Source organism: Lonchura striata, chromosome 1, assembly GCF_050655825.1.
Source record: "Lonchura striata isolate lonStrDom1 chromosome 1, ASM5065582v1, whole genome shotgun sequence".
In the NCBI taxonomy this organism is placed as follows: Eukaryota; Metazoa; Chordata; class Aves; order Passeriformes; family Estrildidae; genus Lonchura; species Lonchura striata.
The window spans coordinates 81136088-81148341 of record NC_140703.1 but is presented as its reverse complement, the minus strand read 5'-3'; the positions used below and the strand labels follow the sequence as shown (position 1 = coordinate 81148341).

At 35.2% G+C, this 12254-nt stretch overlaps 1 protein-coding gene across 3 annotated transcripts in view; it reads left to right on the top strand.

Moving 5' to 3' along the window:
* Window positions 1-12254, top strand: part of FGF14 (fibroblast growth factor 14) — a 376534-nt gene that overhangs the window by 280673 nt on the left and 83607 nt on the right. For 2 of the 3 annotated variants that reach the window (XM_021530237.3, XM_021530238.4), the window contains exons 2-3: window positions 2956-3066; window positions 11215-11318. In XM_021530237.3, coding sequence (XP_021385912.1) covers window positions 2956-3066; window positions 11215-11318 — 215 coding nt within the window. The remainder of the gene's footprint in view (window positions 1-2955; window positions 3067-11214; window positions 11319-12254) is intronic. The other variant, XM_021530239.3, reaches the window with a different exon arrangement.

The following is a 12254-nucleotide window of genomic DNA, read 5'->3' as shown; positions in this document are numbered from 1 at the left end:
GTCAAACTCTTCCATAATTTTTGATGCATGGTGAAGTTTGCTTTTTTTTTTAGTTTCATTTCCCCTGAAATCAAGGTGTTTAAATAGAAATTATATTATTTAAATAGAAATTATAAATGCCTCACTCTGACAGCTAGGACTTAAAGAGAACTAGTAGCAAAATTTCTATGATAAAATCATGAGAACTGGGAGCTCTTTGGTCAGGTTGTCTCCTCTCATCCTGTTTCTGCTTTATTTTTTGCTGTATTTTCTTGCCATTCTCTTTCTCTTATATGTAGGAAGATAAAAGCGAGTGTGGGTGTTAAAGGGTAAGGATAAATGCTGCTCTGTCTGTCTTTGTCACCCTGGTAAGAGTTAAAAAAGGTGACACACCCAGTACACCTGTGGACAGGTAGCCCCAGTCTTCTGCTGTTGTTTCTGGGCATTGTTGCTAAGTCCTGCTGTCTAGCAGACAGCCAAAACAAATTAAATTAAAAAGTGTGGCCAACAAGGATTTGAGAAACTCATTTGTAAATCACCTGAAGCTAAGACTGTTCCTGTAATATTATTAAGAGACAAAGGGCAGATAAAATGCTACAGAAATACAGGGACAAGCAGATTTCTCTTCTCTGCTTGCTGCTCAGATGTCTCAAAAAGGACATGAAAGGGTAACTTATCTTTCTGCAAGGAGTAGAGATAAACTTCTTGCCTGACAGGATTGTCTGCTTCATCTTGGAGATATTTACCTTGAAGATGTATGGAGTAGTCTTTGTGACTATTGCTTATTATGACTTGAATCAAGATTGATGTGTCATTTCACTCTCATTCAGATATAATTTTGGATAGCTGGTAAAGCAGGGTATATTTTAAATAATGCATTTGATTAAAACAGATTAATTATTATTAGAAACTATATTTAATTTGCCAATTTAGAAAACTGAATAGAATGAGTATAAAAAACAACTTTGAGAGTAACTTCTAAGTTTGAGATTTTTCCCTTGAAGTAGTAGATGTAATCAGCTGGTGACAGAGAGTTGACTGTACTTTGCCTTCCTATGAAATATCTTTGCACTAGAAAATTTTGATAAAAATTCATTTATTCATTTTTCTTTAGGGTATAGAAAGTGTTTTTCAAAATGCTGATACTTTTCCTGTAAATAATTTTTAAAGATCTGGTTTTAATAATATTTTTATTATACTTTTATTTAGTCTTTAAAGATGCCTTTTTAATGAGTGTTAAGCAAACATGTTTAAAAGTGTCAATTTGAAGTATACATTGAAAGCATACATTGTCAGGAATAGTGCCTGTGTAAAAGGAGCTCAATTTTCATTTTTAAATTATGAAAATACTTTTGAATCACCTGATGAAATTGATGGAAAGAGTACATTCAAATAAATTACAGTTTACTATGTTTAAATTTTTTAAAATATTTGTTTCTGAGTATTCATATAGAAAGACAAACTTTTCATAATGTAAAAATTTACAGAAAGCAAAATTTTCATTTTGAATTAAAGTTGCATATGCTTATATGTTGATCTTTCATTGTCCATATTATTTATTTCCATGCCTCAGCAGTCTTACAGTGTTACTATTTATAGTAACAGTTTTTCATTATATTTACAGTTTAACTTGTATTTTTAATTCAGATGGTCTTATTGTTTAATATGTCTTTGTAATTTGGATATTCAATAAAAACATTTACTGGATAATTTCATAGAACTGAGCCTCTACAGAAATTTCAGTACATACCATTTAGAGGCAGTTTTGTTTACCACTGTTTGTTTTTACATCCCCTTAGGATACTCTAAGTAACCCAGCATGATTAATTGTGAGAGCAATTATATACAAATTTTGTATTCTGCCCACAGGCTTGCATGAAAATGCTTTCTGTCTTCCTTTGAAGTTCACATGTTTATTTTATTATATATATGTATCAAAGTATTTATGAATTTAATTCATTATTGCACAGCTACGCATGATATGATATAGATATTTTAATGCCAGTGTTCGTCCAAATTTATGTACTGGCTGCCTGGAACTGGGCCTAACAGTTAATGTTTAGCAATATTAATACTGATACAACATGGAGGTAGTTCTGTTGAATTTTTTAAAGATGCAATGCCTTCTTTCTCTGAAATAATTTTGGAACAGCTCAGTTTGTGGTTTGGTAAGGCAACATCTGTGCTTTGAATCAAAGAATTTGTGGCTCAGCACTTCATGCCTGATTCTTGGCAGTTTTCATAAATGCAGAGTATTAAATGGAAAACCTTCGTTGTTCCAAGCTACCCGGATTTGCCGTAGCTTTATCTTACTGAGAGCTTTTTCAGCTTTTTCTTTCTGATGAACAAAGTTTATGTCTTGCCCTGATTGTGAGTGTTATTCCCTGGGGGGTGGGAGAGGGCAGGTGAGTTGGATCTGCTTCTTGCTTGGTTAAAGTAATCTGGGAACTTCTGATGATACTATTACAAATTGCACCTGATAAGTTTACCACTTTTGATAGGAAATGAAACAAACCTTTTCTTCACAGTTTCCTTAAAACTTATGTGCAGTACAATAAGTTGCTGTATTTTAAATATAATATATTTGAAAAAGCAGTAGGTTTTTTTTCAAAAATTTTTTCAAATGTCTTGTTAGTTTCTATAATGGTCTATACTTGTTGCTGTAGTCTCTAATTTTTTGCAGGGCTTAATATGGTTTAAGCTTTTGACTGTGGATATTTTGGGTGTTCCTTTTTTCTCTGTTTTACCTGTATTAATTATAATGAAGGATTTTGGAGGTAGAGAACAGGACATAGAACTGACCTAACAACACTCTGCAGAGCGATTTTTCTCCATCTCCATCAGCACACATCCTGTTGTAATACTTACTTTTAAGACAGCATTGCTGCTTCACCAAACATCCTCCTAAGTGAGAGAAGTAGGGATAACTCTTGGAAAAAGTTTTGAGGCTAGTGACAAAATATGTTTGTCTTTCAGATCCCCAGCTCAAGGGTATAGTGACCAGGTTATATTGCAGGCAAGGCTACTACTTGCAAATGCACCCCGATGGAAGTCTCGATGGAACCAAGGATGACAGCAGTAATTCTAGTAAGTGACTGCCCCAGGGGAATGTCGTAATCGCACACGCAGACCGCGTCGCTCGAATGTGTATGCACAGGCACCGTGGTACTGCCTGCCTGCCTGCCTGCCTGCCTTTGGAGGGTTTCTGAATGTGTGTTATCCCAAGGAGGAGGGTTCTGTCCCTTCGAAACCTGGTGACCACCAGCATGGCTCGTGCAGGACATTGGCCTAAGTGTGTTGCCTCCGAAGGGGAAGGCGTAAGTGCTCATGGACCTTAGGAGGGAGATATTTAGGCCAATGAATGTCTTCTGATAATTTTATAAAAGTGGTAAAATTATATTAAAATAATTTTTTAATAAAAACTCTTTATCTAACAAAAAATTCTTATTTTCCAATAAGTAACAAAGAAATAACAAGACATGGAAACTAATTTCCCGGAAAAATCTGAATTTACAAGCAAGTAAATGTATGCTAAACTATCAAAGACCTTCATAAAACACAAGCTAAATTACCTTGCTGAAGGTACTAAAAATTTTAGGGCTAAAAATCCTACGCCAGCCAGAATTCCAATGATGTTAAAAGATTTTTTTTGCCACTGTAGAGATGGCAAAAGTGGCAGTTCTTAAAAAATATTCCAAACAAAAGCGGTCTTGAAAGGCCGTGTGGGTTGCTGCTTTGGTGTGCTTTTCCTATGATACTGCTACCTATTTTCATTCAATGAGCCTATATATATATATATATATATATATATGTTTGACAATTTCAGCTGCAAATGATAATTAAACCTATTCTTACTCGAGAAACAGTTGTTTTTTGATTTGTTTCTTTTAATTATCATGACAAATTTAAGTAACATTTCTGTGTCATCTTGAATTTTATTTTAAGCACATTTAATGCACAAGATTTATCTTCTTATTATGCATACATAAATAACCCCTTAGTTTCCTTAAAAATGTTGAAATTAGGCTGCAGAAATTAAGGTATTTGGGATTTCTGCCTTACATTGGTAAAATCCTTGTTTTAATTGATGCACAGCTGTCATTTATAACACCTTTCATCAGCAGATAGGATGATCATCTTTTATGGTTTGTTTTGGAGGTTTTTTTAATTGAGAAAAATTGTTTAATATATTTTTATGTGTATCTGTCCAGGTGTTTTTGTTCCCCTTCCATGCCCTCTGTGTCCCACCCCCATCTTTGTTTCTTTTCTTCCCTCCATGTGTCCATCTCTCATACCCACTTCAGTACTGGAGTACATACTAAGACCTGAAACAAGGCAGGATTACTCTCACTTTTTATAGAAGCTTTGCCTAGATGAGTTCTAAGAGCTGTCTTAGGGTATAAGTGCAGATCTCTCTCCCTCTGCCCAGCTCTTATTTTCAGCTTCAGCAAGAAGGTGTGTATGACTGCAACAATTTTGCAATGTTTTATTGTTATTTCTGAGAGGTTTTTTAACTCTTAAATCTCTATGGATGTGGAGCCTTTTCAAAGCTAGACCACAGTGTCTTACGTTTCTCTTTTTGATGTTGTCAGATTCACAAATCATCCTCTTTTTTTTTCACTCTTTCCCCTCTTCTGTGCATTTCTGATTTTCCAGCTCTCTGCCCATCTCCCTTATTCTTCTTTTTCCAATATGTGGAATGGATATTCTATATTATAAATATTCTGAAATGTTGAACTTCTCCAAACTCAACCAAATACCATATAGAAGAATTGTGCATTTTGCATAAATATTGTTAGATCATTTGCTTTACTCCAAAATTATTTTTCTTGCCTAAAAAGTTGTGGAAGTTTTTTTCCACAAAAGCATTTTTTTCTGTCTTTAACTGGTGGAATTTTTTTTTTTCCTAACTACTCCCGTTTTCCAATATTTTTCGTAAAGACAGTTTAGAACAGAAGATTGAAAAATTAATGTGCTTGCCAGGAAGGCCTACAGTCTACATCTGAAATTTTGTTTGCATATATGTATCAACACTATATTAAGAGCTGAAAATGTTTACCTATTTGGTATATTCATTATTGTATGAATATGTGTTTGTTTCTCTTGTGCTGCCAGTCTTAGTTTTTTCCCTTTCCATTTTGTTGCCTTTCATTTCCTATTGAAATCTTTTTCCTACTGCTTTTTTATTGTAGTATATTTTGTTTTTCCTTCTCTCTTTCACCTTAAAACAATAATTTTCTAATAGGTAGAATTTCTAGTGTTTTGATATTTTATTTTTTGAGCTCCTTAGCATGATAATTTCTGTCTGAGGCTTACAAGTGAATAACTTTTGGCTGCCCAAGGGAGAAAATCCTGCTTCTGACTGTGTTGCTTGCAGGCTGCCCATTTAATGTGCCCAGTGGGTGAAGGGATGGACATGTATCAGCTGTCCATAGGACAGATAGAATGCTTACCTGGATAGTGAGGATGACTTCCATTCAAAGTGTGTTTCATAAAAAAAAGGAAATATAGACTGCCAAAGGGTGTGCATCTCTGCCAGCCTTCCACCTGTCTTCTGCACTATTCACTGTCCCTGAAGAGAGCCCACTGAGTAACTGGGTGTCAGTGAAGCCAGAGGGAGCAAGGAGTGAGTGAGAGAAAAAAGATGCAGTTTCTTTTTTGTCTTCAGCAAGGAAACTGTTTGAAGCTTAGTCATGCTGCTACTTTTTGTGCTGTTGCTATGTATTCTGTGTCAAGCAGTTAGAGAAGTACTTTAAGGTAAAATTCCCTCAAGTACCTATATAAATTTGTACTTATTTTACAAGTATATCAGTAAACATAACTTTACACACTTTTGGAGTCACAGTGTTATAGAAAGATAGCTCAAACTAAGATTAAGATTTGCTTCTATTTGAAATCAAAATGAGTAGTACCAGCTGTTTTAATCAGCTACTCATTGTCCTAGTTTGAGTATAGGCTAGAGACTGCAGAGAGAGATGACAGGATTTTTAGTGTATCACTGTGTGCAAGAAACTTGAAAAAGGGAGGAAGACGTGATATGCAATTGCATGAATGTACTTTCGTCTACTCATGTTGATGGCCATGATATTAGAACCCAACCTAAACAGACCAACAGGTTTCAGTTCATTGTTGTAAATTTGTTGTATAACTTTTCCAAGATAATGACGTTTCATAAAACAATGGTAATTAATGCACCTGTTGGTTAATGGTGCTGAGTTTCCTTAAATCATTTTCCCAAATTAAGGCTGTTAGCCAAACAATCTTGGGTGTACAGTCTGTAATATTTTTTTTGCCCCAGTCTTTAATATATTGTTTTAGCTATATTTTTTTTACATTTAATTTCTCTAATACCTTTCGGTTTCTAGTCTTCTTTTGTGTCTTGCTTGTATCAGAGGCAGGAGTGACTGTGGTTAAAGCTGTAGCTTTGGTTACTGAGGTCCTACTCAGTGTAGCTATCACACTTACTCTAATGTTCCTGGATTTCACAGGTGCAAATACAGCTTGCTTCACTGGCCTCATCATTATTAATTAGGAAAAACAAGCTCCTGCACAGAAATCATAAAAAGATAGAAATGCTTTCCACGTGTGCTTGTAGTAACTTGCATTACATTCTCCTCCTGTCCTACTCACCTAAACCAGCTCATCTTTAGGCTTTGGTCTATCTTCAACGTTTTGTCTCATGAATGAAGGGTAGGCTTAGTAGGAAGTCTAATTAATTTGAGAAACAGACAATTTCAACTTTTTAATTTCTGAGATTGAAACCCTGAATCTTTCAGCTCTACAGCTGGTTTTAACTCACCTAGAGTGTATCTCAGCCAACAACCACTGAAAAAGTGCAACATAAATGATGATACTTTCCTTTATAGGTGATAGACTCAAATGTTGCAATTTGTACCCCTTATGACATTACAGTTTTGTTTATAACATGTTTATAATATTCTCTGATTAAAAGAGCATTACCTATTGGTAGTCTTATCTCATAAACTGATAAATGAAAAAGTGATTATCCAAGACAATGTTAATTGGCTGTGCTGTGCACATCTTTTATTATGCTGCAGAATGCTTTACTTCCTTTGTGGTGCTTGGTGCCTGGTAGAGTTGCTCTTCAAGAAATCCTGCAACCATTTAACATTCCTTTATTTTCATCTTTTAATACATACTTCTATTTATATCTTCCAAATATGGAAGTATTAGCTTTTTAATGTCTTTATAAAATACCTACCACTATCATAAAATAACCTCATAACTCATAAAATAACCTTTACAGCACCCTTGTAAGGTAAAGGAGATAATTACATAGAAATAAAGCACATAAAGATTAGGAAAAAAACACCTGCAGTGCTGTTAAATTTGGATTAATGAATGTTAATTTTGGATTACTGCACTAAAATATCTGCAGCCTGATGCTTGCACTGGTTTTTTGCACTGTTTTGATGCTTGCACTGAAGTTTGTCTTCAAAGAATTATACAGGCATTTACTCATCTACTTACACCACCTCTGGGAGTTAGGTAAGCCTGTTTCTCCCAGTGGGATAATCTTAGTCTGACAGGTAAATGTTCAGTCATACTTAGAAAAAAAATTAATTATGTTTTCTGTGAGATTGGGCAGATAGAACTGGTTTGCTCCATAAGAAATGGATGGACAAATCTCTATATACACCAAACTCCTTGCAGTCATTGCCAATCTAAGAGATGTTTTGATAGAGTTGTCATTTTTGCCCGTGGGCCCGCAAATAAATTGAGGAAGTTGCCTTGATCTGATTGGAGATTTGGTAGTGTGGAAAGTTTTGTTAACTGCCATGAGGGCAGTGTGCATGCAGAAGAGGCCCCAAGATTCTTGAGGAAAACAGTGATCTGTAATAGCAATTTTCTGGTAGCTACAAGTCAGTTGTACCTAAATAAACTTTCACAACTATATGGAAATATCTGATTTCAGGCATTTCAGATTTCAAGTTAATGGACTGTGTTGGTATAACATAAAAGAAGGAAAAAGTTATACAGAGGTTTTGTGTTTTGCTCAAGAAAGGAGTGATTGCTTATGAAAAAAAATGAACTCAAACTTTTGCTAAAACTTTTTGAGGATTAGAATCCAACTCAGATTTGGAGTTCCTGCAAGTATCCACCATGAAACATAAAAAAATAACCTTTTTTCATGCCAGTTGTTCCTGCTAAGTGTCCCCACCCCCATTTTCTGATCTTTTTTTGTGGTGGGAGTAGGCTTGCAGGAAAAGGTCTCTTCTCTTGCCTTAGAAAAACGCAGAGAGCACAAATGCTTTATAGCTGTGATTTAGATAGGATACAAAGCAAAGCTAAGGGAGTGTGCAGTCTTAGCATTGACAAGGAGAAAGGGTTTTACTTGCACAATTTTTGCCAATCAGTTCCCTTGTCTTCCCTGATGTTCCCACGTTCTACTTATATTTGGAATTGCCAGGCTTTCTCCTTAAGCCTGCAGCATGGGAACATTGAGCACCCGGCACCGCTGTATTTCCTGGGCTGCTGGAGGGTGTCCCCCCTCTCAGCTCATATGTGGACTCACTGAACTGGCTTCAGGCACATAAAAACGTTCAGGGACCTCACTCCCCAGGTTTTGGTTTCAGACCATTTTCTTAAAGAGAGAAGGAAGAGAGGGATGTGGCTCTTTTTAGCACCCCCCTCAGATAAAAGCATATCTTTGGCTGTGCAGAGCTGGAATGCCAGCAGACTCTAGAAGGCTTTTTGCTTTTCTCAGAGCAAGTTTATACTAAAGTGAGATATAGCACAGGGGAATCCTAGGAATGTTTGAAATGTGTAATTGAACACAAAAGTCTTGCTCAGTGAAGAGTACTGCCCAGTCAGGTTCTGAAGGAAATCGAATTTCTTTTGGCCTGCTTCAAAATGCATTAAAACCACACGCTGTGCCTTATTGGTGCATGTTTTGCTGTCCCGAGTATGAAACACATTGCTGAACATTTGTCAATCAATAGCTGAATGTAGACTGGCTTCCCTAGTTTCCCTGAAGTCTGAAGGATTCTGTGAAGCTTATTGAATATTCTGACTGTGCAGAATTTCAGCATTTCAGGTCACACTCTAAAATTGTAAGGGTTTAGACTAATTGCAGGCTCTCTGAAAATCTCCAATTAAAATTTGGTGGCAGTAAAAGATGCATTATGTGTCTTCTACAGTTCTTTCTGAATTCACCAGCAATTATAAGCCACTTCAGTAACTTTACAGGCTGCACAAAACACTGCTGTGTTACAGGCCTGTAATTCTTGTTCAGTGGTGGTTGGAATTTTTTTTTTCTAGCTTTGGTGCTTTAATTTTATTGCTAATATGGTTAATAATATCTACATTTCAGAAGTTTTGACTGAACTACTATGTATACAAGTTATTTTTCATTAGATGGCTTCTCATGGCTGACTTGTCTTTTGTGTTGACCTCTTTTCTTTATATAAGTATTGTTTGTTTTTCCTTCTTTGTGTCCCTTCAATTGTTTCTTCAGTCCCTTTAGCATGGTTTGCTTCTGCAATTTCTTTTCTTCTAGGAAAAAATCCAAATTCAGTTGCCATCTGATACTTTGTTTTGCTGTGATAGACTCCCCATCCACAACCCACAACAGTGATTTTGCTGGTTTTGACATTGTTTCATTTGAGGATAATGAAATTAATGGATAATGAGGAATTTGTAACTAATTTTTGACTTCCAAATTACATTGAACTAAAATCCCTCAAACCATGCAGTCTTTAGCCTATATACTCTCAGGATATCTTTTCTGTGAGTGCCATATTTCACTGGTTTACATTTATTAGAGAGGGAACCTTATCTGCAGCATCTGTACCATTTTATTTTTTTTTTATTTAACAGCACTGTAATATCCTAGCATAATGGAGAATTTTGGAAATGACAGAAATTAAAATGCTATTTATTTGTGCTTATTCTTGTAATCTTTTTTATTTTCTTTGTAAACCTGCCAAATTGTTTTCAGTTCTTCTAGAGCTCTTTTTCAATATATTTTTCTTTCTACCACTCTAGGAAGAACTCTTCCACAATTCCAAAAGCTTTATATTGGCTTTGTGTTTTTCTAAAATTATCCGATGTTACACATTATTTTTCTGCATGACAATTTCGAAGGAAAGGTGTATATTTTTTTTATACATGCCTATATTTCTAGTAGTCTACCTATTTTTTTTCCTCAGTTGTAAAGACTTTATCATATTCTTCATAAACAAACTGGATGGATTTTTGTCCTTTGCCCAAGCAGGAATTTTCACACCTTGAGAAATGTATTTATCCACTGCAATTACATGATCCTTTTTCTCTTGATTTGGGCTTTAGCTTATAGGTAGCCTCATCCAGTACACTTTTTGGTCACACCTATGGATGTCCTTAAATTTTGAGTAACTCACTGTAGGTGTTACTGTGTTCCTGACACCTGACTTGGTAGAAACATAGTCCCCACTGCATATGTTGGATACACAGGTTGGGCTTTTGGTTTTCATCCAAAGACTTGGGAATCTGTGGCTTATCCACAGTGGAAAAACATTTAGCATAAACTCTGTCTCATCCAGATCTTTTTTTCCAAAACTGATGTGTGCTTTGCATCTAATTTTCTAGTATGAGTCATTCAATGTAATATAGGTGTGTGCTGGCATAAGTTTTAGAAGAGCTGGTTCATGCCACCTACTTATACAACCTGTGTTTTTCTGTGGTGAGGCTGGTAAACTCCCACTCTTCACACTGGTCTTTTCTTCAGACAGTAATTAAAATTGTGGCTGTTTGGATTACTACAGAGGTATACAGGATTTCTAGGGTATTTGTTATTAGGTGGTTTTCTAATTATTTTCTAATTATTACACCGAGTTCTATATTCTGTTCAATAACATTTATGCACATTTAGAGTCAAGCACATATTTCAGTGCTTTTATGAACTGTGATAAGCCTCTGTCATTACATGACACCAGTGTCTTACTGTTTGTATCAAATGTATCATTCACAAAAGCAAAAAAAAAAAAAAAATCACAGATCTCTTGACATCAGTCTTTAATGAGGGCACCTTTTAGTTGGAAGGCATAAAAACGCCCAGGAAAATAAAGAGCTATTTGACAGAATCAAAGAAGCAAGATTTTCCACATTAGTCTAATTTTAGAAGCATAAAAAATTATACAGGAACTGTTTATCTTTCTTTTCTGCTAATGATGTTTATTAGATTATTTTATTAACTGTAGCATATTTATATCTGGTCATGTTTTTTCTTCTCAGCATTGTTCAACCTTATACCAGTGGGACTTCGAGTTGTCGCTATCCAGGGTGTAAAGACTGGGTTGTATATAGCCCTAAATGGAGAAGGTTTCCTCTACACATCAGTAAGTACCTTGCTGAACTCTGTTTAGGAGGCACAGCTGAAGCTGAAATCTCCACAGGAATGAGACTTCTGTACACTTTTAAGAATTTCTGTAATGTCTGTTGCACATATCATGCTTGTGTGTAGCATAAATGGGACACAGTAGAAATTACTGTGTACTGCATATAAAAGTCTGAATGTTAGCAATCCTAAAAAAATATACCACAGACCTTTTTTCCTGACAGACTGTCATGGTAGAGTGCCATATGCCACAAAGATTATAACTTTCAATTCAGTTCTTGAAAACCTTAAAATAAGGACCTGCAATTATTTCTTAGAGACTTGTTGATCAGAATCCAAAAACTGCTCCAACCATTATTTTTATTAATAAAATTTATGAGTGGAACTTCCACCTAAAAGATCATTAACAGTCTTATGGTTTATCACCGTAATCTTGTAACTGCATGCTTAACATTATTGATTTTCTGTATCAGATATAAGAAAAATAAAGAGTTCTGTGAGGGACTATTACATCTGTAGAATGATCAAAGTTTAAAAAAAGTCTTTTGAGTCACAAAGAAGACTGCTGGATAAAATGATTGGAAAGGCCTCATTGTTTATGATTTGATGCTGATCAATTACTCAGTATGTTGTGAATATAAAATTCCTCAATTCTGTATAAATTTTGGGTCTTAACTTCCTTTGAAAGATGGACAGCCTTTATTGTGAACAGGCAATTCTGTCAGGTATTAACAAGGTGGCTTAAAGGATTTTTCATGACTATATTTTTATTGACATCTATGTTAAATTTATTTACATAGTGTTTTTTCCATTTTTTGCGTCACATAGTTCTTAATTCCCAACTGAGATACAATACACTGCTTTGTTTTCAATGTCCATTGAAAGGAAATTGGAAAGATTAAGTTTCTGATGCCCTGAGGGAAAGTATTCTGTTTGT